The following is a 26,729-nucleotide window of genomic DNA, read 5'->3' on the forward strand; positions in this document are numbered from 1 at the left end:
AATCACAGGCTCTCCTCGGCTGGGCGGGGCTCAGCTGTGTCAATCACTGGCTCTCTTCGGCTGGGCGGGGCTCAGCTGTGTCAATCACAGGCTCTCCTCGACTGGGTGGGGCTCAGCTGTGTCTTCACTTCGCTGTGTATTGTAAAGTGAAGGGTTTTATTTTTCAGTGTGCAACTATTGTTGAAGATTTTTCTTTGTAAATTTTTAATTTTGGGGCACATGCAAGATAGGGTCTTGTGTATTTCAGGTTGGCCTGGAACTCGCTATGTAGTACAGGCTAATCTAGAACTTGGGACTCTCTTGCCTCAGCCTCTTGAGTGCTCGGATTATAGGCATACATCACTATACGTGGCTTTTAGTTTTTGAGATTTATTTATCTTATTTTGTGCATGTGAGTGTTTTGCCTTCATATATGTTTGTGCAGCACACGAGTTCCCGGTGCCCATGGAGGTCAGCAAAGGGTATCAAGTCCTTTAGAACTGGAACTTCAGATGGTAGTGAGCCACCATAGGGGTGCTGGGAACTGAACCTGAGTCTTCCTTGAGAGCAGTGGCTGCCTAACCACAAACTTCTGCATCTGTTTCTGGTTGGTTGGTTTGGGTTTTTATTATTTTTTTAAACAAGGTCCCACTTGGTAGGCAGGGTGGTCTTGAACTTGCCTCAGTCCTCCTGTGTGCTGGAGTACAGGTGTGAGCCAATATGCCTGTCTTGCTTGCTGTTTAGATTTTTTTTTCTTATTTTAAATTTTATTTATTTATTTATTTATTTTTGGTTTTTCGAGACAGGGTTTCTCTGTGTAACCCGGACTATCCTGGAACTCACTCTGTAGACCAAGCTGGCCTCAAACTCAGAAATTCACTTGCCTCTGCCTCCCAAGTGCTGGGATTAAAGGCGTGCGCCACCACCGCCCGGCTTTATTTTAAATTTTAAAGTATTTCTTTTATATTTTGAGATTATACTATAATTATGTCATTTTCCCTTTTATTCCCCACTCAAAAGCCTCTCATATTCCCCTCCTCTCTCAAATTCATGACCTCCTCTTTGATTTTCATGTAAGTATTGTCACATACATGTATGTGTGTGTATATATTCTAATGTACAGAAAACAATCTGCTCAGTACATACAGTGGTACTTGTGTGTCTGTTTCTAGGACTGGCCGCTTGGCATTGGCTAGCCACTCGGTGTGTTTGTTCCTGGAGACCTCTTGCTCTCAGCCTTCCAGAGTTGCCTGTAGCTCTTTGTATAGGTTGAAGAGAGTTTCCACACCCCGACATGTCCCCTGTGTTCCTTATTCGGCTCATGTTTAAGTGGTCATGTTGGTGAGACTTATGGGTGTGACTTTTCTAAGACAAAGTCTTTCCGTGTAGCCCTGGATGTCCTAAAACCCTGTGTAGACCAGGCTGGCCCCAGACTCACAGGGCTCTATCTGCCTATGTCTGCCTCCTGGGTGCAGGGACTAAAGGTGTGCACCACTACGCCCTGGATTGTTTGAAACTTTTGCTAACAGCATCAAAGGTCCGCTTTTCTGAAGGGGTCAGTCAGAAGGAGGCTCAGGTAGAGTGGGGCCAAGGTGGCGCATAATTAGGCTTTGGAGCAAGCAGGGCACTGGGCCTTACTTGAGAAAGCTTTAGGACAAGATGGCTGACCATCCCAGTCTTGAGTAATAGGAAAACTTGTGTTCTCTCACGGAGGCTCAGCCTGAACCTCAGTCAGGCTGGGGTGAGATAAGACAGTTTATCTGTGTCCCTTCCTCCTTCTTTCTTAAAGCTTGTCTCCTGCTCGGGGAAAAGATTTCAAGTCTCGGAAGGACAGAGAGTCTAAGAAGGGTGACGAGGACGAGCATGGTGACAAGAGACCTAAGGTAAAGGTTGGCTGATGCATCTCTGTCTCCTCCACGGGAGAGAACGCCCGTCCTGCCCCGAGACAGAGGTCTCTCTGTGAAGCCCAGGATGGCCTGGAACTCACAGAGATCTGCCTGCCTCTGCCTCCCCAATGCTGGACTTAAAGGTGTGGCCACTTCTGCCACTACTCCCAGTGCCCATCTAAGAAAGAGAATCTTTTTTTTTTTTTTTTTTTTTTTGATGATGATGACTCCATTATATTTTTTATGTGTATTGATGTTTTGTTTGCATGTATGTCTGTGTGAGCGTGACAGATCCCCTGGAACTGGAGCTATAGATAATCGTTAGCTTCCATATGTGTGCTGGGAATTTTTCTGGGTCCTCTAGAAGAGCAGCCAGTGCTCTTAACGTCTGAGCATGTCTCTAGTTCCATGAGGGAGAATCTTTATAAACCAAGTTCCCATGTTTTATGCTCAGATCCAGCCACTGTCCCTGGAGGAACTTCTGGCCAAGAAAAAGGCTGAGGAAGAAGCTGAAGCTAAGGTAAGACTGGCATCTGGAGTAATATGTTCTGGCTGCCATAGCGAATGCCACAAACTGGCAGCTTCAACATTGGTGTTCTAGGAGTGAGAAGTCTCGGCTGCAGTATCAGTACTTAGTCCGCTGAGACCCCTGTTCCCAGATGTAGACGCCTTTTCTGTCCTCACAGTCTCCTCTGTGGACGCTCATCTCTGTATTGATCTGTTATTTTCTCATGGAACTACCATGCTCGGCAGCTGCTGTGTTACTACCGCCATGACACCCAGCTGTACCCGCAGACCTGTTCCTGATGAGCAGAAGCGTTATTCCATAGCAGAGTCCTAGGCCTCTGTGTTTTTATCAGAATATTTACTGTCTTAAGCAAGTATTTAGAGCCTTCCTGGGTCTCTCTAGCTCGTTTCCAGCCCGTAGATGCTGTTAACCATTCCCTTCTGTCTTGAAGCCCAAATTCCTCTCCAAAGCAGAGCGGGAGGCTGAAGCTCTGAAGCGGCGGCAGCAGGAGGTGGAGGAGCGCCAGAAGATGCTTGAAGAAGAGAGGAAGAAAAGGAAACAGTTCCAGGATTTGGGCAGGAAGATGCTGGGTTTGTTTTCTGTCCTGTGTAGAAAGGATGGGGTGAAATTATGGAAAGAGATAGAAGCTGAGACTGAGCTCATGGTAGAACTGTACCATCAGCTGTAGCTCAGGGTAGAACTTGCCTACCATTCCAAAGGCCCTGGGTCTGAGCTCCGACCATCGCAAAGAGAAAGGGAGGGCAGAGGACTTGTTTTCCCAGAGTTTGTAAGGAAAGAATGGTGAAAGTTCCTGGAAATACCTGTTAGGTCCCCTTCCCACTACATGTGCACGCACTTTCCTCACCTGTCCCTGTTGACCGCATTCCTCCCCTGACCTCTTCTTCCCACTGAGCTCTTTGTGCCGCTGTCCTTCTCTGTCTGCAGAAGATCCTCAGGAGAGAGAACGGAGGGAGCGGAGGGAAAGGATGGAGCGGGAGACCAATGGGAACGAGGATGAGGAGGGGCGGCAGAAGATCCGGGAAGAGAAGGACAAGAGCAAGGAGCTGCACGCCATTAAGGTGCGGGCCGGCCGAGAGCCCACAGACCAGGCTCAGTCACTTGTCTCTCTGGTCTCTCTGGCCTCGAGCCTTACGAGCTTGCTGCTCTTTTCCTGATAGGAGCGTTACCTGGGTGGCATCAAAAAACGGCGCCGAACAAGGCATCTCAATGACCGAAAGTTTGTGTTTGAGTGGGATGCATCTGAAGATACCTCCATTGACTACAACCCGCTGTGAGTGGCTTTGTGCCCAGGTCCTGGGGCTTGGACATTTGAGTGGTCCTAAAAAGCTGGTGACAGAAAAAGCAAGCGGGGCTAGGAAAAGGAAGTTGATAGACCAGCACTCAGCCATCTTCCTGAACAGGGGAAGGTGCTGGCTGTGGGAAGAATTGGTGCACATTGGCAGTCTGCCCTTGCTGTGAATAGCTCATTTTCTCCCTCTGTCTCCATCCCAGGTACAAAGAACGGCACCAGGTGCAGCTGTTGGGACGAGGCTTCATTGCAGGCATTGACCTAAAGCAACAGAAGCGAGAACAGTCACGTTTCTATGGAGACCTAATGGAAAAGAGGCGAACCCTGGAAGAAAAGGAGCAGGAGGAGTGAGTAATCGGGTTTGGGTGGTTGTGCAGAGCCCAGAGTGAGGAGTAGTGTATTGGTTTTACTTAACCTCCATCGTGTCTTCCTCAGAGCAAGACTCCGCAAACTTCGTAAGAAGGAAGCCAAGCAACGCTGGGATGATCGCCATTGGTCCCAGAAGAAGTTAGATGAGATGACAGACAGGGACTGGCGGATCTTCCGTGAAGACTATAGCATCACCACCAAAGGTGGCAAGATCCCCAATCCCATCCGGTCCTGGAAGGATTCATCTCTGCCCCCACATATCTTGGAAGTCATTGATAAGTGTGGCTACAAGGTAAAGGACAGACTGGCCCAGAGCTCTGCCAGTTCCTCTCCTGCGTTCTAGGACTGTAAATGTCGCTGGGAGTGGAGAACTTTGTTCTTTTCGCTGTTTAGTGTCTTCTCTGCCCATGGCACCAAACTCACTCTGCCTGTCACTTTGTGTGGAAGTGTGGCCCTTTAGGGCTCATGTTTTCCTATGTGTCTCAGTATATGGTAGTAGCATGCTTTGCCCACTGTGTTAGCACTGTCCCAGACAGTATGATTCTCTACCCATTACTTTGGTTCTGGGTCACTACAGGAGCCAACACCTATCCAGCGTCAGGCCATTCCCATTGGGCTACAGAATCGTGACATAATTGGTGTGGCTGAGACTGGCAGTGGCAAGACGGCAGCCTTCCTCATCCCATTATTGGTCTGGATCACCACACTTCCCAAAATTGACAGGTAGGCTGGGCCGTGATCAGTTGGGTGGGTTGGTGGATAGGACAGACGAGGCAGGCTAGAGTCAGCAGCTGTTTTGTTTGTTGTCTGTGGAGAGAGGCCAAGAACCCTCGGTTATCTAACAGTCTGATTTTACATGGGACCACCGACCTGCCCATTCCCGTAGATATCCTAAGAGTGACTTTGTCTTGTTCCTGCTTGTGGTCCAATGAGATCAAAGCTTCAGGAGTTGTGGGATTCCCCATTTACCACAGGATCGAAGAGTCAGACCAAGGCCCTTACGCCATCATCCTGGCTCCCACCCGTGAGTTGGCTCAGCAAATTGAGGAAGAAACCATCAAGTTTGGAAAGCCGCTCGGTATCCGCACCGTGGCAGTCATTGGTGGCATCTCCAGAGAAGATCAAGGCTTCAGGCTCCGCATGGGGTGTGAGGTTTGTTTCTCAGATGAGCTTTAAAACATTAATATATACCACTAATAATGCTAATAATTAGTGGGCATCACAGCAGCCATATGAGAGCAGGTGGTGATAGAGATTGTACACTGGGTCATAAATGAAGATGACGTTAATAACTCGTCTGCAGTCCAACACGGCCGTCAGCGGGCGCTGTGAAGGAGGGAATGGTTCATAGCCAAAGCCTGTGTTCTTACAAAAGCATGTTGTTGACATGGACTCCTCAGAGAGATGGAGAGATCCTGTGAGGATCTGAGAGAGCGGTTCTCCTGTAGACCTCTCAGTGTAATCCCTGCATGTTGCTCCTTCCACAGTGCTCCCCATCCCCTTTCCTTCCGCAGTGCTCCCCAGCCCCTCTCCTTCCGCAGTGCTCCCCAGCCTCTCTCCTTCCACAGTGCTCCCCAGCCTCTCTCCTTCCACAGTGCTCCCCAGCCCCTCTCCTTCCACAGTGCTCCCCAGCCCCTCTCCTTCCACAGTGCTCCCCAGCCTCTCTCCTTCCACAGTGCTCCCCAGCCCCTCTCCTTCCACAGTGCTCCCCAGCCCCTCTCCTTCCGCAGTGCTCCCCAGCCCCTCTCCTTCCACAGTGTTCCCCAGCCCCTCTCCTTCCGCAGTGCTCCCCAGCCCCTCTCCTTCCACAGTGTTCCCTAGGCTTTTTTCTGTCTAGGCTAGTTCCTCCTGATTCTCCCACCTGTCTAACCCTGGATCTCATTTAGAAACCCCATTCTTTCCTGAAGGAAATCAGAAATAGCAGACAGTTTTATGTCAGTTCTCAGTACCTTAAGTACCATATCTGGCTGGAGGTTGAGGTCCAAGTTCCTTAGCATTGAAGGGCTGTTAAGTGGGTAGAAAGTTCACAGCAGAGAAAAAACAATTGTTTGCTAAGGCCATATATGATTACACTGTATCTTCCAGATCGTGATCGCCACCCCAGGACGTCTGATTGATGTGCTGGAGAACCGTTACCTGGTGCTGAGCCGTTGTACCTATGTGGTTCTGGATGAGGCAGACAGGATGATTGACATGGGCTTTGAGCCAGATGTGCAGAAGATCCTGGAACACATGCCTGTCAGCAACCAGAAGCCGGACACAGATGAGGCTGAAGACCCAGAGAAGATGTTGGCCAACTTTGAATCAGGAAAACATAAATACCGTCAAGTAAGGCAACTTTCTTGGGAGAAGCTCAAACAGTTCCCAAGTCTTGTTTTCAGACCTCCCTTGCCCAGGGAGCACCCAGTGCACATGCTTCCAATGTGCTAACAGTGCTGCACATGCTTCCAGTGTGCTAACAGTGCTGCACATGCTTCCAGTGTGCTAACAGTGCTGCACATGCTTCCAGTGCGCTAGCAGTGCTGCACATGCTTCCAGTGCGCTAGCAGTGCTGCACATGCTTCCAGTGCGCTAACAGTGCTGCACATGCTTCCAGTGCGCTAACAGTGCTGCACATGCTTCCAGTGCGCTAGCAGTGCTGCACATGCTTCCAGTGCGCTAGCAGTGCTGCACATGCTTCCAGTGCGGTAGCAGTACTGCACATGCTTCCAGTGCGCTAACAGTGCTGCACATGCTTCCAGTGCGCTAACAGTGCTGCACATGCTTCCAGTGTGCTAGCAGTGCCTGTGTAGAGTCCTCTTGACTGTCCAAGGTGTAGAGCCATGTAGCTTAGCCTGGAAAGCTGGTAGAGAATCATGCTACTTAAAAAGAAGAAGGAAGTGCCACGCATAGGGACTCATGCCTAAAGCCCCAGCATTCAGGAGGAGGCAGAAAGATTGCCTGAAATTGAGGCTAGCTTGTCTTACATGTGAGTTCCAGTCAGATCTATGTAACAAGATCCTGCCTCAAAAAAGCTAAACAAAAGTAAGGTCTGTGGGGCTAGTGAGCTGGCTCAGGAATGAAGAAGGCATTGAAGAGTGCCCTTCCAGAGTTCAGTTCCCAGCAACCGCGCAGTGCCTCATGGGCATCTAGAAAGGCTCTGACGCCCTCTTCTGGTGTGTAGGTGCACTACAGAGAGAGCCTTCTCAAACATTACAAATACAAATAAAAAAGAAATAGACAAGTTGGCCGGTGGTTCACCTTTAATCCCAGCGTTTGGAAGGCAGAGGCAGGTGGAGCTCTGAATTTGAGGCCAGTCTGGTCTACAGAAGCGAGTTCAAGGACAGCCAGGGCTACATGGAGAAACCGTGTCTCAAAAAAACAATAATAATGGTGATGATGGTGATGGTGGTGGTGGTGATGGTGGTGATGGTGATGGTGATGTAAGGAATCATGGTGCTACCTGGATCACAGGTGGGAACAAATGCGTGAGACGAAAAGACAGAGAACACTGTTTCCCAGGGTGACAGTGTCAGATTTATAGCAGGACTCATTTTAATCTTTCTTAGCCTGTGCTGACAGTAGGGTATGCAGTTCCGTCTGCCTGGGCCCAGGGCTAAACCTCCTGTTTTATAGACAGTCATGTTCACGGCTACCATGCCCCCAGCGGTGGAGCGGCTAGCTAGGAGCTATCTTCGGCGACCTGCTGTGGTGTACATTGGCTCTGCAGGCAAGCCCCATGAGCGGGTGGAACAGAAGGTCTTCCTCATGTCAGAATCAGAGAAGAGGTATGGGGGTGGCTGAGCTGGGAAACCTGAGTGCTTTTGTCTGACAGTTTCTTTGTGGGGCGGTTGCTTTGCTGTTTCCTTCTTTGCAAGGTCTCTGTTGAGGACCTCAGAGTTTGTTGATTGCTGGGGTTGAGTGTTGGGATTACTAAGTCTGGGGGGTATTGTGTACCTCATTTTCCTCCCCTCCACCCCAGGAAAAAACTGCTGGCAATCTTGGAACAAGGTTTTGATCCGCCCATCATCATTTTTGTTAACCAGAAGAAGGGTTGTGACGTGTTGGCCAAGTCTCTGGAGAAGATGGGGGTACGTCTGGCAGCAGAGCAGAGCCAGCCCTAGTGCTGCTGCCCTCTGAAGCTAGGGATGGGATGGGGAGGGTCGGCTCCCACTCACTGTTCAGTCCTTACTCCATCTAACAAGCCAGGGCCAAGGGAAGGAGGGAGGACTGATCAGTTACTAGGGACCCCTCTGGTCCAGCCAGGCAGCCAGATTCGAGTCTGTCTAATGGGGGTGGGGCCGGGAAGGCAAGCAGAGTGAGCTGTAGACAGCGGGTCTGTGTTCACATGAGCACCGTGAGGACGGGGAGGGGAGGGAAGGGGAGGGGTGCTGATGACTAGTCCTGTACTAGGGAACAACACTAACAAGGTAAAAGGACTGTCCTCTCCACTCAGCTCCTGATGGCCTTAGCCTTCCTAGCCCGTTTCTCCTGCAGAACCTGTCATCTGCCTGTCTCTTCATGACAGCACCGCTGGGCCTCTCTCTGTCCCTATCCTGCCTGCCCCCCTCCCATGTTCTCTTCACTTCACTGAACCCCTTCTCTGGCTTCCTGTGATCTCCTGCCGTCTGCTCTCAGCTCTCCCTCTCCCTTCCCCTCCCCCTGAGTTCATTGCTTTCTACCCTACAGTACAACGCCTGTACGCTGCACGGCGGCAAAGGCCAGGAGCAGCGAGAATTTGCACTGTCCAACCTCAAGGCTGGAGCCAAGGATATTTTGGTGGCTACAGATGTGGCTGGTCGTGGTATTGATATCCAAGATGTATCTATGGTTGTCAACTATGACATGGCCAAAAATATTGAAGGTGAGTGCATGCCTACGTAGGTAGCTTCACCTCAGGGTTGGGACGGCTACTTAGGTTCTCCCTCTCGGAGTCAGGGTGCACTAAAAGCTGCTTTAGTCTGGGGTGACGTGCCAGTGTCTAGGACACCTCATGGTGTGTGAAGAGTGTGGGGCTGGCTAGGAGAGCCTTAGTGTTGCCCTGGAACAAGTTAGGGGAAGTGGGGGATGGTCAGGGTGGAGAGCACTCTGGATTCACCTGGTGTACACAGCAGGAGGCTTGCCTGTGGAGGTCAGTGGGGTGTAGGGTTCCTTAAGAGTGGGAGCTGGAACATCTGGCTTGCTCCTGAGTGACATCCTTCTCCCCAGATTACATCCACCGGATTGGGCGCACAGGAAGAGCGGGCAAGAGTGGCGTAGCCATCACTTTCCTCACCAAGGAGGACTCAGCCGTGTTCTATGAACTGAAGCAAGCCATCCTGGAGAGCCCAGTGTCGTCGTGCCCTCCAGAGCTAGCAAACCACCCCGATGCCCAGCACAAGCCAGGCACCATCCTCACCAAGAAGCGCAGGGAAGAGACCATCTTTGCTTGACACAGCACCCGATTGGATTTGAAGCCATGTTCTGAAGCTGGTGCCTGCTCTAAAGCCCTCCCGTCCCTTTCCAGGCTCCTTCTCGGGTCATGGGGCTGAGGAAGCAGTCAGTCTGGAAGCCTGTGAGGTGGCCTCCATGGGGACAGGAAGGTGTTATAGGAGGCAGGAGGAACATAGTAGGTCAGGTTTGGCCAACTTGGCTCCTTGCAGCTGTTGTCCTGGCTGTGACCAGCTGCCTAGTGCCAGCCTGAGCAAACACCTCGTCACCTGGAGGGGACTTCCTTAGCACATATGTGTGACTGTACTGCAGTAGGCGTTGCCCTCAGTGACCTGGGGGAGCTGGCACCGTGAGGATTGTGGACCTTGGACTCTATCACTCAGCAGCTGGTTTCCCATCGAGTTTCAAGCAGGTTGAGAGCCTTTAGGAGGGTGCGCAGCCCTGTGCCTCGGGTGCTGTGCGCTCTAGGCACCCCTACCCCAGGGAATTTTTTTTTTTTTAGGTATGGGGACAGGATGAACAGACTGTGCCCATCGTTAAGTCAGTGAAATTTCTGTTTTCTATTCTCCAAGAAGCTAAGTTTGTATGTTCTGAGAATAAACACATGGATATCAAAGCTGTCAACCCCTGGCTCCACTGCTCTCTCTGGGAAATTGAAGTCAGTCCCGCAGCATTGCCTGAGAAAGCGAGAGGAAGGCTTCTCACTAGTCCGTTTGTCTGTAGATGACACATGAGGGCAGATGGGAGGACGTGGCAGCTGTGTCTCCTGCTTTTCTGTGTGACCAGGGTGACAAAGGGAGCGGTTGGAACCGCACTGAGCCAACATTGGCCAGATCCCGGCTTCCCTCGCTCATGGGCTGGGTTGAGCTGAGTCCGTCTGGAGGACTGGAGATGGGCCCTCCGTCTCGGGCACACGCTCTCCCTTGCCTCAAAGGGAGGCAAGTATGTGAATCCAAGCTGCAGCTGCTTGTGGAGCCCTCTGGCCTGAGGCGGGCAGAGGGAAGCTTTGACTGTCACGTCCTCGGTTCTCAGAGCTAGTCCCTTGTGTACTGCCAACTGGGTCCTCCAGTCGTCAAGCCTGGGGTGCGGTGTGCCCATAAGTACAGTGCCTCTTGCTGGTTCCCCCCTCTCCCCACTCATGAATCCCTGGAAAGAGTCAGAGTACTTCACCTCTGCAGACTTACAGAGAGCTACATGAGCAAACAGACCAGAGACAGGGGAGGGACTGTGCATGGTGTTTTATTGGAGATGACAATGAGGTGGGGCGGGTTCTTAATGGAGCATGCTCTGTAGGTCACAGCTAGGGCCGTAAGGCAAGGGTAGCCAGGTGGACAGCCTCTGGGGGCTGTTCACTGTGTCCTGTTCCTCTCATCTAACCCTAACTTAAGTGGCAGCTATGAGTCAGGGAGCCCCTATCTTGCAGGAGGCCTGGAAGGAAAGAACAAAAATGACAGATGCAAGGGCAAAGAATGAGAAAAGCAAGGGGGGGCCAGAAGCTGTTCCACCCTCCCCCGCAGTCCAGGCTGGCTTTTGGCTTGACTATGCCCCAGTCCCCTAGTCCCACCAGATGCTAAGCTTCCTGGTTTCATGAGGGCCGTCTTCTAACAGAGCTACAACTGTGAGCTGTCTGTCCTACCTCACCTACACTGCTCCTGTCTTAGGTGTAAGCGCCCACCCACCCCAGCTGATGGAACAGAAGTGCCACCATGTCACGCTCTGATTGCTTCATTTCTGATGTGTGGCAGTGACGTGAATGGAGTCCCTTTGCTTAGGATTTACGCCCGCTCAGGGACCGTGTTTCTTCCTCATGCTGTATGGCCCACACTCACACCCTCTTGCTATTTAGAGGGGAATCCATTCTGGCTGGAAAGCCCCTGCTAAGTGATCCTGGCCTGAGCTCATTGCCCACTGGGGCAGCTTATGCAGGGGAAGGTGCCAAGGATGCAGAACACGGCTAGTACCTGGATGAGAACCTACGGGGTCACTGTGCCCAGGAGGTGAGGGGGCCCCTTGCTTCTCCCAGAACCTTGGGATCACAGTCAGGCCTGGACCTGGGGCTGGGCAGAGGGTTGTGTGAGCTGAACCTAATGGCAGCTTAATGGCAATCTAACTCCAACCTGCCTGAGGTGGACACCCCAGCCGCTGTGCCTGTGCCTGCCAGGGTAGGGCAGGAGGTGGTCAGTAGCTATCCTTAGGCCAAGGTCGGTTACGCTGCCAGTTCCGGTCATTGTGGTCGTGCTCCGAGTCCTGGGCTAGGAGCCGGTCTTGGGGGTCATGCCCGTTAGCACTGGGCAGCCCCGAGGTGTGTTGGCGGTGAGGCTGGTACAGGTCCTGGTAGGCATCTGCATAGTCCTCCTCCAGATGGCGGGAGCTGCGCTGTGAAGATCCTGTCCAGGCCTGGCGGGAGCTCTCGCTTGCCTCATCTGAGGGCATCAAGCTGTCCCGCTCCAGGGGTGAATGCTCCTCACCTCGCTCCCCCAGCAGCTGCTGATTCTGGGGACCACACAATAGCTCTAAGTCAAGGAAGGGAAGTCTGGCCTGGGCTCCTCCCAGGACTCTGGCAGGGAGGTGGGGTTCTTCCTCTCCTACGCTCAACTCCTAGGTTTCTAAACGAGTAAGCGGTGCAAGAGAGAATTAAGCTGGGGTATTTTCCAGGCCAGATGCAGAAAGTAAGAGTTTTAAACCCTTACAAATTCAGACTCTCCCTTAAAAAGTACACGGGAGAAAGGTGTGGAGAGAGTTTTTCCTTTGACCCTAGGAGGACCATCTCTGATCTCAGTCACTGTGCTGTCCAATCAGGAAGTCCCTTGACTTGTGCACCCTAGGTCAAGCAGACAGAGCTGACCATGTCAGCAATCTCTTGGCTTCACATACAGGCCGAGAACAATCCTTGGTCAGGATAGGAGCTTTGCCTTGACTGGGGAAGCTTGCATTTGTGCCTACTAGAAAATGGTTACCTGAAGTCCGGGAATGGCACTAGGAGGCCCCAGCAGTCCCGGGCCAGGGGCTGGGTGGTGGGTAGCGCGCCAGTAAACCTCTAAGTATTCAGCCAGGTGCTCACAGGCGTCGTCCAGTTGGTTCTCATCCAGAATCACGTCGAATGACTCCTGGAGAGAGAGGACACGGGGAGGTTGGCTTCTCCATGGCAACTCTGTAGCTCTACCTCTGCACCCTGGGATAGGGCGTAGTTGCAGCTGACCCAAGCACTCACTGGTGGGCATTGAACCAGCTTATCGTACGCCATCATCTGTACGGTGAGGTGCTTCATCTGTGACTTCCCCCTGGAGCGGATCAGTCGCTGCAGTACCTGAAGGAGAGCAGAAGAGATAGGCGTGGCGTTTCTTGGGACTCTGGTGAGAGCCAGGCCTGAGAGGAACTAGGCACAATTCCCAACTTGTGATCTGACATTAGTACCAGGTGAGGAGGACTCAGAGCGATAAGGGATGGCAGGAAAAGGAACCAGTCACTCCAGGCAGGGCCCAAGTAGAGGTGCAGTGTATTCTAGGGGACATCTGGGGGACCCCAATTCACTTACCTTTGGCGAGGACACTTTGACAAAGACGATGATGGGGGCCAGAGAGGTCTTGGCTAGCTGTGCTGGGTGGTTGATGGTATCAGCGTCCAACACCACTAGCTGCAGGGATTTGGCCAGCTCGAATATCCGCTCAATCTCACTTTGTACTTCAGCTAAGGAAGGGGAGCGATTCACCAGGGGCTCTGGCCACTGCTTACTGCCAGGGGCTTTGAGAGCTGCTGCATGGTAGACGATGGGAAGGACCTGCAAGCCTGGGCAGGTAGGGGACTGGGCAAGTGGGGAGGGCAGTCCTTAGGGCAGGTGGTGGGGTGTGGGCAAGACAAGGAGGTAAAGGTTTGCACTAGCATTGAATAGGCCGAGAACCAGGAACAAAAGACTCCTTACCAATGCTGGAGCGGGCAGAGGAACGCTCAATGATGGTCCTCTTGCCGGGATTGTTGAGCACAGACCGCTTGGCCAGTGAGAGGTCAGCTGTGACGCGGGTGATGGAGATCCTGGTGTGGAGGATGGCACACTGCCATCTAAGCCAAGGGTTCCTTACCCGGCTCTCTAACTCTCCTTGAGAGGAGACTAGTTCTGGGCATGCACGAGTGGGAAATTACTTTCCTTCCGATTCTCATCCCATCCCAGGCTAGGGCAGCTTACCTGCCATCAAACCTGTGTTTAAGGAAGTCGAAGAGAGCCTTCTGCATCATGTCTGTGACCTGGAGGGGAGGGCGTGGCACTGACAGAGGGCCCCAGCAGTGGACAATGTTCCAAAGTAGAGTTCACACCCTCCGTACAGACATTTCCCACCGTAGCAGCTTTGGTAGGAGTAACTCTGGGCTTGGGAACTTCCTTACCTCATAACCTTTCAGAGAGGGTCCCACCAGCACCACAGGCCGCATGGAGGGCACCACATCATATGGGGGAACATGTTCCGCCTGTAGAATAGCCAGGAGGTCAGACAAAATCTTGGTCTCGGTGCTCTGACTGCTCTGGGAGCAGAGTGGAGAGTTCTGGGTGCTCTCCCCTCTGGTTCTATAGATGTCAACAGTGGCTAACCAGGAGGGTCCCCAGAGCCAAGATCCACGACCCCCGCCCCCGGCCCAGGTCCCTTTCTGACTCACCTGCTTTTGCTTCTGCTTGGCTTTTTGGAAAAGGAAATAAAAGATTAAAGTTGGTGGAGGGAAAAGGCCCTAGGAGCATGGGAGTCCCTTCCCCAGGGGAGGTAATGGGCTCTCCCTGCTGTTCTGGTCCCTCCACCAGCCCCTTCCCATACAGTTTACTGGGAAGGACCCCCTTCCACTGAGCCTTATTTGCCTACCCAAGGTGGGTAAGCAGAGGGGAGGCTACCTAGAGACGGAGGAGGAGAGCGTCTGTTGCCAATGTCACTCAGGCTGGAAGGGTTCCCAGATCTCCTGACAGAAAGGGGGGATGGTAAAAAGGTCAATACAGTTCTGTACATTAAAGTTTGACAAATTAGTAACTACAATTATGACAGCTGAGCATGTATGGTGTGTGTGTGTGTGTACTTGTGTGGTGTAAATGTGTAGCTGTGTTCTGTGGGTGCAGTGTTATGTGTTTGGGTGTGTGTGTACTGAATCTCAGCACTGTTCTCACCTGGCCTTCTGTTCCTGTTTGAGTCGGATGCTCTCCAGGCGTTGGGGGCTGGGGATGAAGGCGATGTCTCCGCCCTCTTTCACTAGCCTCCCGATCCACCAGTCATTGCTGTACTTCTGGGAGGGAATGAGAGGGGGTAGGAGCTGTGTTAGAGATGCTTGCCCAGGGAGGACGCTGGGAAGCTGGCACAAGGAAGGCAGAGGAAGGGCCAGGGAGCGTGGAATGGCATCACAGAACAGGGCAGCCAAGTTCAAGCCTCGAGCCATTGCACTTCAGTGTGTGGAATCCCGGATGTCACAGGAGACCACTGGTTAGTCACTCTACCCTTCCACTTAGACACAGAACTCAGGACCAAGCCAAGTCTGAGGACCTTGTGGGGACCTTGGAATCAGGTCCTGTATGAGTGGCATACATGTGTGCACACAGATGGAACCAGAGGAGCTGGGGATTAGACATAGAATAAAGAACCATTGGGACCTGGGACAGCAAACAGGACAGTGAAGTGTCAGAGTAGGCTTCTGGGGGAGAGAGAGTACGGTTCATTACCTCTTTAATGTGCAGAAAATCTTTGGCCTCGAAGTTGACTCCAGAGCCCTGGACTGGGCACTCCTCATCCAGAACCCCACAGTAGCTGACATTGGTCCTCACAGCAAATGCCACGGGTTTGTGCTGGGGAATTTGATTATCAGGGCAATGAGAGATGGATGCCTCAGAGTACCTCATGGGGAGGCAGAGGCCCCAGACAAGAAGGCTGTTGCCTGACACAGGCATATCCTTTCCCACAGATAAGTATACCCTGACATGACTCCGGGGACCTGAGACCCCGCACAGGTTTGCTCCCAGCCTGGCCTCCCGCCAGAAGGTATACCTTCGCTCTTTCCAGCTGCTGCTGAGCCTGACTCTCCACCTCCCGCCGGGCGCTCTCCCGGTCCTCCTCCAGGGAGACGTCTGAGTCCAGAGAGGGGCGGCTGGTGTAGGAGTCAGCTGAACCCTGGGACGGGAGAATCTTTGTAAAAGGGACCATGTAGGCCTCCTCTTAGCCCTGATGGGACTTTTCCATCTTCTAGGGGAAGACTTGACCCCCTAAACTGTGTGCCTATTTATATCATATCTCTGAACAAAAATCTTCACTTTTTTCTCTTTTCTCCCCTCTACTAAATACTAAAGATGATATATTTGAGATAGTGTCAAATCCAGGGGACCATGCTTTCTTATCTCCACGCTAGCCTCAAGCGGCCTGGACATTATTATCCCTTTAAAATGACTGGAAAGAGTACAGCTAGCTAAGAGCTGGAGCTGGATGAGGGGGTGTACACCTATAACTCCAGCACTCGGGAGGTCAAGTTTAGTAGCTAGAGAGTTAAAGACTTTCTGGGCTATATGAGACCTACCCTCCCCCCCCCCCCCACCAAAGCAGGATGCTGTAAAGGCATTTGCTGTTCAAACATAATGATCTGAGGTGAATCCAGGGAACCAACAGAAGTAGAGAACCCATCTTTGAAAGCTGTCCTCTGATCTACACACACACAGTGGCATGTGTGTATCTGAGCTTACACACCTAAACACACACATACACAGTAAATTAAAACACGCACACAGTGGCATGTGTATGTCTGACCTTACACACACACACACACACACACACACACACACACACGAGTCAGGTAGTGGTGGTGCCTGGCCTACAGAATAATCTCCAGGACAGCCAGGGCTACACAGAGAAACCCTGTCTTGAAAATCAAACCAAAATACACCGACTGACAGACAGACAGACAGACAGACAGACTGCCTCTATCTCTCAGGTGCTGGTGCACCCCACAGCAGGCTTCCAACAAGGTTTTGAAAGCTGTTAAATGATTGAGTACTTTGCCTTGCATGTGAAGACTGGGTCAAAGCTACAGACCCCTGGAAGTTACCTCTCCTTTGCTCCGCCCACCCACTTCCTTTCCACACCGGTGGGGTTAGGGAACTGGGCAGGTGGAAGCAGCAAGAAGTTACAGAAAAGAACACTACAAGACTGTCTCCCTGGGTACAGGTGAGACTGTCACACCTACCACCTGGTCTGTATCTCTATCCTTTCCCTGGGCCCAAGGGATATCAGGGCCTGGAGGGAGACTGTGCCGGTGCCAGGCAACCCAGCTGAGACACAGGACCTCGGGGATGGAGTGTCTTTGGTAATGTGAAGGGGTAGTCATTGAGTCTTGCCCATAGTAGGGTCTTGGGTAAGGGGCATACATTTTGAGGGTTACAGAGTTCGCCTTTAGGGCCATGAGGAAGATGCCAGACAAAGGTAAGTTCAACTTTGAGACACACAGCTGAAAGTTAAGCTAACTGGATTAGGGAAAAAGAAATCTTTTCTGACTTAGTTTCTCCTTCTTATGTGCGGGAGCCTAGAGGAATTCTTCCCTGTATTCTGAGATGTCGGTGGCACAGAAAAGCTAAGAAGCTAGGTAAAAAGGATGCGTGTAAGGAGAGAGGTTTCAGAATGCTGAGGTTGAAGAACAGTCTCTTAAAGCTGCTGGCTATGACTACCTACCTACAAGCAGCAGAGGCCAGACTCTCTTTGGAAAAGGCAAACTCACATCCCCCTGCTGTCAACCAGGCCAAGGGCCCAGCCCTGTGTGTGCAAGAGGGCTGGTCAGTATGGTGTCTGGCAGCCAAGGAATCTGAGCTAAAGACAGTGTCTATTGTAAACCAAATGGCTTCAGGCAGCCCCAGAACTGGGGAGGGAGGGGGGAGCCTTTTGTTTTGCAGAAGTAGAGGCTGTCTGCTGCCTCCAACCCCCATCTCTCCAGCCACGGGAGAACAAGACCTTGACACGGGTGAGGGATCTCACTCCCAGGACATAAGTGCTAGCTGTGGGGTATAGCAAGCTGAAGGAATAGAGACCAGCAGGTGAAAAGGGCCCTAGGCAAGGCAGGATGACCACCTACTGTGTGTGTATCCCTTACTCCCTCAGTGCCCACCAGGTGTTGGGAAAAGTGTAGCTTTGACCTCCTCTGAGCCAAGCTCTCAGCCTAATTTAGTCTTTAGTGCCTTTGGGGTATCTAGGCTAGGTGACCTCTTAACCCTAGAGAATGACAGGGTCTCTCCCTAAATTCTTTAATGAGTTGTGATCAGAATAGAAGCCACTTTCCATAATTCCCATGTCCTGGAGGTGGGGGGAGGAAGTAGGTAACATTCTACCTCCTAGAATGGTAGGGTCTTGCTTCCCCATCCATTATGCCCCAAAAGCCAGAGCCTCAGGACTCTGGAGCTGCTGGAGTTGGCACAGTGCCCTGGTGATGCCCCCCTTGCCTGGTGAGTGTGTGGGCAGGCTGCAGCTCCTCTCTTGCCTGGCACGGGGGAAGAAGAGGAGGGAGATGAGCCCAGTGGATTTATTTAGAGCCTGATCTCCCTCCTACTGCTTCAGAGGGGGCCTCAGGGAGAGCAAGGAGCTAGCTGGAGGAAGGCAAGTTAGGGGGGAAGAGATCCAAGAACCGGAGAAGGTCAGGAGGAGCAGTGGGTCAGCAGGCTGCCCTCAGACAACACCCACGCGTCCGTCTCCTGCAACAGCCCTGACTCCTCACCAGGGGTCAGAAGGAAGCTCCTCAGGCCCTGCAGCCACACAGAGAGGTCTCTCCCCAAGCTCATCCTGATTCCCTGGGCGACACCAGCTGTCCCTTCAACTGTCAGAAAGAGGTGCCTGACAGAGCCTTCAGAACCATCTTTCTGCTCTCCCTGTAATGGCATTAGCCCCAGAGCCCCACGGAGAATTGGGCCCGGAAGGATCCTGGTCCCAGAGTCAACTTGACACATGCTCTATGGCTCACTACTCCTCTTTCCTGAGCCTGAGACAGAAGGCTTGACCTAATCCTGTCAGGGGACCCTTTCAAGTCCTGTTAGTGGTCCTTTCCCCAGAAGGCCTTCATGTGGGATGTCTGAAGGAAGAATGGCGACTCCAGGGGGCTCTGAAGCTGATACCCACTCTTGCCCCATCTCTCCAGGCATTCTTTCTGCTCTCTGAGCTCCGGGAATCACTGCCTAATGAGCTGATTTGTCTCAGTGGGTCAGGAGATAAAAGCAAAGAGGAGAATTAAATATTTATTGGTTGCCTGGTTCTCTGAGAGCTTCCTTTCCATCCCCATGCCCTGAGCTCCCCTGGCCTCACCTCCAGGCGCTCCGCGGTGAGCAGGAGCTCAGGGAAACCTCAGCAGGGGGCTAGACTGAACCCAGTCTGATGGCCCACCCCTGTGGTTGGTGGCCTTTCCAAGGAGCTGGGCTATAGGCAGTGGTCAGGAGTCAAGGCCATGCGCAGGGGTGGTTGGCAGAGAGGAAGAATAGACCTCAAGTTCTAGAATTCCTGTCTGAGGAGGCTGGTACCCGACTCTAATGTTCTTAATTTGTCATTTACTTGAGGCATAGATCCGGAGTGTCTCCCCTGGAGCTCAGCTTTCCCTGTTGTGATCAGACCCCATGAACCCAGGACACGGAACTCCAAACGTTCCATGTTCCCTCTAAAACCTCGGTGCCAGGGCCTTCTAGCCTTCCCTCTTCAGCCTCCCATGTCCTGAGCTTTGGGGCCACCTGCTCGAGCCTTTTCCCTACAGAGTCCCTCTGTGCACACACCGGAGTACCTGGGATACCTGGCTATGAGGGACCATCTCCCCACTTTCCTAGAGAGCCCTCCCCACCCCACCCCCCGCAAGCTTACGCGCGCTGCCTCGCTGCCAAGGCGTTTTTCAAAGTCCAGAACTGGGGGAAGGGTTGAAGAGAGAGGTGTCATCCCAACTACCCCCACCCCCACCCTCCCCCGTGGGCACTCACCGCCTCCGAGTCCTCAAACCCGGGCACGTAGGAGTCGTCATACATGGGGGAGTCCGGGGTGGGGTGGGGGGAGCGAGCGGCGCCGGGGGCGAGGACGGCGGGCCGCGCCCGAGATGCCACCGAGCCGCGCAGCCCTGCGGGCGGCGGCGACGGAGAGCGCGAGCGCGAAGGAAGGAGCGAGCGGCGGAGCCCAGCTGCTCGCAGCTCAGATCACCGCTCCCCTCCCCACCCCCCAGCCCAGCCGGTCCCACCCCGAGCGCGCCAGCGCGGCTGAGGAATCTGCCGCCGGCTCCCACAACAATAGTGCCCGCCCACCTGACCCCCTCCCGGGAAGACGCGGGCGGCGGGGGCGCGGCGGCCGGGGGACCCGCCGGAGCCGGGGAACCGGGCGCACGCGAGTCGGGAAGGTGGGTCCCCGGCACCTCCGGGGCCGGGGCGGCGGGGAAGAAGGGCGGAGAGGCTGCAGGCGGGGCGGATCCCGGCGGGGAGGAGGCGGGGCGAGGAGAGATGCGGAGACAGGGACTCTCGCAACCCAGGAACTGCTCCGCCGGGAAACAAAGGGCTGGCGCGGGGGAGGGGAAGGGGAGAGACGCCGCGATGAGACGCGACCCCGGTGGAGAACCGAGAGGGTGCGGGCGGCGGGGAGGATGGCTGGAGGCACGGAGAACGCGGAGACAGGAAAATGGAGATCTAAAGGAGGACGGGCAGCAGATGGGGAGAGGTCTCAGGTGACCCGGCCATGTCGGCTCCCTGCAAGTCCTAGAGACACCCAAAGCAAACCCCGCAGTGGTACTGGGGAGGAATGGTTTTTAGCTCCCAGACCCGTGCCGTGAAAGCAGCTCCTGCCCCAACAGGTGCCCGGCCCTCTCCGATCCTGACTGCAGCAAAGGGCCGACCCTTAAGAAGGGGGGAAGTTCGGGGACGCTGGCTAGGCCTCCCCACACCTGTTGCACGGACAGATTTCATCAAGTTAAGCCGGGATGGAGATTCTCTTCCTCACTTCCCTGCCAAGGATTGTGCCAGACATTGCCAAAACATCCGCGGGAACTGGGGCAGAAAAGGGGCTGTTTTAGGTGAGCCTAAAGGACGGAGGCAGGGGGTTGGCTGTGGGTGGAGCAGAAGGTGGGATCCTGACGCTGAGGTTAGGAAGGAAAAAGGGTAAATAAAGCCTACCGCTTTGCAAAAGACCAGAATTAGGGTGTGCAGGATGCTGGTTCTAGTCAGCACCCACCCCCACCCCGCCATTCGAGGAAAGAGCCGCGTCTTAATCTCGGAAGAGATCTTCTAAAAGCCGTCATCCTTTGAGCTCCCTCAGTTGTCCCTCCTCCCCGACAAAAAATTTTCCTTTTCCATTTTGACCACCTGCTTGGGCATCCCAAGAGGATGTGAGGCAGACATCAGCAATGCCTGGTCTCGCTTTCTCAACTCACCCCTTTGCCACTTCTAGCTCCTGAAACCCCGGAGGGTGTAAGTTCAGGACTCTGCCCATCCTTGTCCCTTCCTGTCACAATTTGGAAGGGTTTATGAGATCTATAGAAGGTACTGTGTGAGAGAGAGGAAGACCACCCACCCAGACCACTGGGTTCCCACCTATGTTCCTGTTCCCTCGGTTAGAAAAAGATGGGGGGCTCATCTAATGACACCCTAGTCTGTCTCCTTCTGACTGAAGGATTGGCAGGCAACTTTATTTAAGTCCTTGTGTCTGAGGGCAACAGCTGCGATTGGGGAGAGCTTCTCCACCTCCGATTCTGTGTGATTAGGGGTTAGTAAGATATATTCTGTGTCCCCAAGCACTGCCGTGTCCTGTACCGTCCTTTTCCTTTGTCTCCTTCAGCCCCTCTCTCCTCTCAGAGGGTGGAGAAGTGTCAAAGAGTAAGACCTTTCTGGCTCTCTTCTCCTGGTAGAGGGTCCCATCTGGAATGTCCTCTCCTGGCCTCTCCTTTTGGGGCTGTCCACCCACGGGGTCCCCAGGACTGTAGGCAGCAGCAGATTTGCTCTCAGCCCTACACCGATCACACCTTGTTGTCTTCATCCCCAGCTGGGACAATGGTGTCTAAGTCTGCCTCTGAGAAATTCATCGCCATGCCAACCACCTCCCCAGGAGATGGGTTCAAGTTCTTCATACCTGCAGGCATCCCCTGGGTCCCGCAGACACTTGATCTTCCCCCCGCCCCGTACCTCTGAGTAGTGGGTACCCAGTGCCCACCGCATTTCTTACTACAGCCACACCTGCCTATTCCAGTTCTCCTGCTAATCTAGCTGTGGAAACAGAATCGAGGAGGGAAGCCTTAAACGCCCAGGTTTGGGAGCTGAAAACCTCCAGAAAACTCTAACTGGGCAGCAAGTGGGGAAACTGAGGCAGGAATTGGGAATTCTCCTCCAGGTGGAGGCTCCTCGCATTCCAGCTATTAGGTTGACCCCCTCCCCTGGGAACTCAGAGAGGGTCCCCGAGGGAGCCTGGTAACAGCCCACCCTTCAATATAGCCCCTTTCTCAGCTGCCCAGTCAGACCTCTCTGCAGCTTTTGCAGGAGTCACCAGTTCCAGCCTTCCCTTCGTCTCTTACCCAGAGCTCTCAACTCCTGTTTTCGCTCCCTCCCCATGCTGCAGTTTCCCCCAAATGCTGGAGCTTTCCTCTCACCCTTCTGAGGAGGGGGCCCCAGCGGTTACCTCGTTCAGCAGGAAGGTTGCACTGGAGTCAGAAAAAGACATAGACCGGGTCAGCGGCCTCTCTCCCTCCCCCGGGCCAGGGGCTCCGAGGCGGGAGCGGGACCCAGCCGCGGCTCTGCACACCGCTCCAGCCTGCACGCCTGGCCTCGCCCCACGCCCGCCCAGCTCCAGCCGCCCGCTCCCTCTCCTGGCTCCTGGTTCCGCCCCTTTTCCTCCTCCTCCTCCTCCCTCCTCCCTTCCTTTCTAGCCTCCTCCTCCAATTCCTCTCGCTCTTCCCTCGCCTTTCAGTCCAGAGTGTCTCCACTTCAGTCTTGCCTCTCTACCACACTAGTTCCCTATTCATCTGGTGTCTCCCGCTGTCCTTCCATCCCCACCCCTCTTTCCCACCCAGCCTCCCCTCCCCCTCTCCCAGGTCTCCAGAAAAGACAGGGTCTGTGGAGGTCTGCCACCGCAGGCAGAGAGCGGGAAAGGTTCAAACGCAGGCTCCCTCCAGGCCCCCCAGCATGGTGTCCCACCCCCAGCGCCCTAGGAAGAAAGGCCCTACTGAGTCCCCACCGCAGCCGGGTAACAGACCGAGAAGGAAGAGTCAGGTGTTCAGTCCGCTTGACCAAGCCTCAAGACGCCCCTCTGAGTTCTGGGGAAGCCACATCCATCCGCCCTGTCCAGGTCCCGACCCTGTGGCTTCTGCAGAATCCTTTAGGAGACAGCCCAGCACGGACGCCTCCTGTGTCGGGGCACTGCAGGTCTCAGATCCGCCAAAGGGAAGGTCAAGGCGAGGTGAGGCCGCTTCCCTACCCGCTGTAGCGCCCCCTAGGTTCGATGGCCCGATGTCCGCACCCACCCTCCAGGTGGCTGCATCGGCCGCACATGCTGTCTCCTGCCAGCAGGAGGCGCTGCCGGGGAGGGCGCAGCCTGAATCCAGACCCTGCTGAAGCCTCCACCCCCACGCCCCTCTCCAGGAGCCCCAGGAGAGAACCCCTGGTCGCACTCTGTCCCCACCCATATGGGGTTCTTTAGAGACACTCTTGCCACCTCCAGAGCCCTAGTCCGCTCTTACCTCCATCCTGGTCTCAGGGCGAGCCCGGGCAAGCCGGGCAGCATCCCAGCTCGGTCTGGGCAGCAGAGAGCAAAAAGTCGCAGGACTGCTTCTCGGGTCAGTACCCCTTCTCGTCCCCTCCGGCAGGCACGTCAAAGCGGACAAGCCCAAGTTCTGGCGTGGGAGGGGGGAGCGAGGGTGTAATCCCAGTTCGCTCGCTCCCTACATCCTTCTGAGCGGACTAACCTCTCATTGGTCCTTCATACTAGACCCTTCCCTGTTCTTAAGACAGTGACTGGGCCTGGGGCAGGTGGGAGCAGAGCCCCTCATGGAGACAGAGCTAAGAGATCTAACGACCTGGGGGAGCCTCCAACTTCACCTTGGGGTTTTCCAACTGAAAAACTCTTTCTCAGCCCTTCTTCGAACCCACTTTCTCCGGGTGGAGGGGTCTCGGGACCCCTTCCCTCTACCTCCCTGTTCTCTGAAGATCTCCGGAGACTGTCTCTACTCTGCTGACTTTCCACTGGTCCCATTCCAGAGAGAGCTAAGGTGGAAGAGCGTCCATTCTCAGACCGCTCCATTCCAGGTTCCTCTTGGGCTGGCTTTAACCTGGAAAGCGCCTGGGGAGGGCACTGCCCCCCCCTCCTCTGTGGTCTCTTCCTGCCACAGATACGGTTTCTTTACTGCCACCCCTACACACTCAGCCTCAATCCTGGAGAGGAGACGCAGGTTTGGGGACGGAGTAGGGGGATAGGGAAGGTATTAATTCTTTTCCTTTCGTCTTCTTGGGGGTTGCCACGGAGGGAGGTAAAGTTTTGCCCAGGCAATCAGACCTGGAGGGAGAGATGTATCCCCCTCCCCCTCCCTCCTTGCCTCCCCCCTGCTGACCACAGCTAATGGACTAGCTCCTCTGGGCCTTGGGGCGCTTCGGTTTTCACAGGAGAAGCAATTGTCCCTGGCTTCCCTCCTCCCTCTGCCTGAGCCTACACCCCTAAAGCCACTTTAAAACACAGATATCAGTTCTCCGAGTTTATCAGAGGGAATCTGAGATGCAAAGGGGGAGCCTGCACCCCTGTTTGTTCATTTTCACCCACGCTGTGGGACCTGGACTGCATACCAGGTCTCCACTTCGCATACCGGGTCTCCACTTCGGCAAAAAGGTAGATATCAGAACTGGACCCCGGGACTCCCTGTCAAAGGCCCCCTCCCAGAGAAGTGATTGGCAGCTCACATACTCTCCACCTTTCCACTTAAGGTCTTTCAGTTCCTGCTTTGCACTTGGGACTTGAGTCTCTCTGGGCAGGTTACTTAAGCCCCTATAGGATACCTTTCTGGGGCTCCTGCCCTAACTCAGCCGGTGCAGACCTACCAAACCCTAGGTTCCTGCACAGAGCCAAGGGACTTCATGAGGTCACCCTTCAGTCTCCTCTTGCCTACTCAGAATGGCATAATCTGGACAACTCTGCTTATTGGCCCTGCTATTTGGTAGTCTGGACATTACCAGGGCAGACTCTGTGGCCTGCCACATACATTTCTTTGCATCTACTAGACCAAGACATGATGCTTTATCCCTCTGAGAAAATTCTTTGGAAGCAACTTCTGCAGGGAATTCCCATTGTCAACTCCAAATATTACTCTGGGAAGTTCCTCCACCATCAAACCTCAGTTTCTCCTGCTGCAATCAGTACTCTCTTCCTGGGCTCCACCTCTGGGCCTATAGAGTTATTTGATGCTTTGAGGCTCTCTCAGGCTCCATTCCCTGATGCAGCATTTGCTATAAATATGTCTGAAGAGTTTCTTGCTGACACTGCCCAGAATGATAGCACCTTCTCTCCGGAAGCCAGGACCCCAGAGGGAATGAAGAGTCAACTATAACTTCCAGACCCAACTCTTTCTTGCCCACTCTGGGGCAGACAGTGGGTCTGCTTTGATCATTTGGGGAATCCCTCTTCACTTGAAAGACAAAGTGAGTGGACAGAGATGCTTGGCTCTCGGCCTTCTGCTGGTCAGCCTGGCTCAGCCTGGTGCCGACTAGGTGCTCTGTAAGCGTTTGCTTTAGTCTTTCATCTCAGTTTCCCCTCTAAAACCATTGCATGTACCAGTTGCAAAGAGTGGATTGCAGAAGGAGCAGGGTTAGCATAGGAACAGAATTCAGGCTGTCCCAGAAGGAAGGGACACTGAGAAGGCAAAGTCCCTGACATGGCTTAGACTTTACCACCATTCCTCCTGGCTACAAAGAACTGCTTGGCACACTCTTAACATTTACGATTCTGAATCCCTCCTCTTGCCACACACGGGGTCAGTTCAGGTCCTCCACCCTCACTGTCTACACGCTTCATAAACATCAGCTCTTAGCCAGAGAGGGTGAGGTTGAAGAGATGGGGGTGGATCATCAGAGTCAAGAAGAGGGTTGGGGACAGCTAAGTGATGGGATCTCCAGCAAAGCAGGACTCCTGAAGCGGGGACAGCTGGGACGTGTCAGGGGACAGAGGGCTGTGGACATCATTAGAAAGGTAGCCTGCAGAGGCTCGGCCAGGGCTGAGCCTGGTATATGCACGGCAGGGAGCTGAGTGCAGGCACTCTCTGAGATCCTTCCAGGTCTGGACCCCTAGTTATCCGCCCAGACTGAAACCCTTTTCAGAAGGAATAGCGGGCCGTGTGCAGCACAGGCTTGGAGGTTGGGCACCTCCGGCTTGTTCTCCCAGCTCCTCTCAGCCTCCCTTTCCGACCCCACAGAGCTGTGGCGGCCATCTCTGGCTCAGAATGAGGGCATGGTGCCTGAAGCCTGCTGGAAGATGAATTATTGAAGAGGGCGTAGTGCTAGCTGCTCACAGCTGCTGGCTCTTGGGCCCCAACATTGCCTGTCACTCTGCAGCTTCTCACTGCTGTGAGGGACTTTGTGGTCTTGGGAAGGATACTGGGGAGAGCAACTGAATGGGGGTGGAGGGTGGGGTACTGGGTTTGGAGAGAACCCTCCTGCGAAGAAAGGAGGTGAGCGGCTGGCAGAGAAGGTCCAGGTGAGGAGGCTGCTCTTCCGATAGAGAGCTGACACTCACCTTTGAACCAGACCGGGGACTAGGAACGGAAGACCCTTGCACCAAGTGGCTGCCAGAAGTTGCAGGCTTGAACTCCTATAGGCCTCTGGGGTTACAGAGGCAGAAGTTTGGATTTTTGAATAACATGAAAGAAGCCCAGCGAGAGCACATTGACGGTAGCCCTGGTGCCCCCCCCACCGGACTCTGTGTATGGGGGATGGGGGTGGCGTGGAGAGTGGGTAGTGAAACGAGTCCTGAGAGGTCGCCCAGAAAATCTTGCAAAGAAGGCAGCGTTTGGAGTCTGAAGACCAGAGGGAGGGCCTGACTCTAGAGTTACTGCTTGTGTGTAGTATTTGTTGCCTCAGAAACTGCTCTTTAAAAACCGAAAGAAGGGGGCTGGACCTCAGAGGTTAAGAGCACTGGCTGCTCTTCCAGAGGACCTGGGTTCAATTCCCAGTACCCACGTGGCAACTCACAACTGTCTGTAATTCCAGCTTCAGGAGATCCAACACCCTCCCTCACACAGACACACATGCAGGAAAACCACCAATTCACATAAAATAGAAATAAGCATGAGGGAGGGGGAG

At 53.8% G+C, this 26,729-nt stretch overlaps 2 protein-coding genes across 4 annotated transcripts in view; one reads left to right on the forward strand and one right to left on the reverse strand.

Annotated features, from left to right (window-relative positions):
* The window catches only part of Ddx23 (DEAD-box helicase 23), a 19,281-nt gene extending 9,197 nt beyond the window's left edge, over positions 1–10,084 (forward strand). For both annotated transcript variants that reach the window (XM_028788299.1, XM_028788300.1), the window contains exons 4-17: positions 1,769–1,862; positions 2,320–2,385; positions 2,825–2,963; positions 3,319–3,452; positions 3,552–3,664; positions 3,886–4,029; positions 4,118–4,343; positions 4,629–4,774; positions 5,026–5,203; positions 6,137–6,379; positions 7,667–7,818; positions 8,013–8,121; positions 8,720–8,894; positions 9,239–10,084. In XM_028788299.1, coding sequence (XP_028644132.1) covers positions 1,769–1,862; positions 2,320–2,385; positions 2,825–2,963; positions 3,319–3,452; positions 3,552–3,664; positions 3,886–4,029; positions 4,118–4,343; positions 4,629–4,774; positions 5,026–5,203; positions 6,137–6,379; positions 7,667–7,818; positions 8,013–8,121; positions 8,720–8,894; positions 9,239–9,462 — 2,143 coding nt within the window. In that variant the 3' untranslated portion in view covers positions 9,463–10,084. The remainder of the gene's footprint in view (positions 1–1,768; positions 1,863–2,319; positions 2,386–2,824; positions 2,964–3,318; positions 3,453–3,551; positions 3,665–3,885; positions 4,030–4,117; positions 4,344–4,628; positions 4,775–5,025; positions 5,204–6,136; positions 6,380–7,666; positions 7,819–8,012; positions 8,122–8,719; positions 8,895–9,238) is intronic.
* A 599-nt stretch (positions 10,085–10,683) lies between these two features.
* Positions 10,684–22,254, reverse strand: Cacnb3 (calcium voltage-gated channel auxiliary subunit beta 3). Of its 2 annotated transcripts, none has more exons than XM_028788262.1 (13): positions 22,072–22,254; positions 15,466–15,588; positions 15,144–15,266; positions 14,598–14,713; positions 14,331–14,395; positions 14,105–14,124; positions 13,838–13,918; positions 13,641–13,699; positions 13,380–13,489; positions 12,996–13,147; positions 12,672–12,767; positions 12,418–12,567; positions 10,684–11,953 (listed from the first exon to the last, which is right to left on the reverse strand). In XM_028788262.1, exons 1-13 carry the CDS (start codon positions 22,111–22,113, stop codon positions 11,639–11,641), a joined length of 1,452 nt encoding a protein of 483 aa, XP_028644095.1. In that variant the 5' UTR covers positions 22,114–22,254; the 3' UTR covers positions 10,684–11,638. The 2 variants fall into 2 exon arrangements, with proteins under 2 accessions (XP_028644095.1, XP_028644094.1); XM_028788261.1 differs by lacking the exon at positions 22,072–22,254 and adding an exon at positions 19,404–19,855.
* Positions 22,255–26,729: the final 4,475 nt, after the last annotated feature.

The sequence above is a fragment of the Grammomys surdaster genome, unplaced genomic scaffold (genome assembly GCF_004785775.1).
Source record: "Grammomys surdaster isolate TR1022 unplaced genomic scaffold, NIH_TR_1.0 125742, whole genome shotgun sequence".
NCBI classification, from domain to species: Eukaryota; Metazoa; Chordata; class Mammalia; order Rodentia; family Muridae; genus Grammomys; species Grammomys surdaster.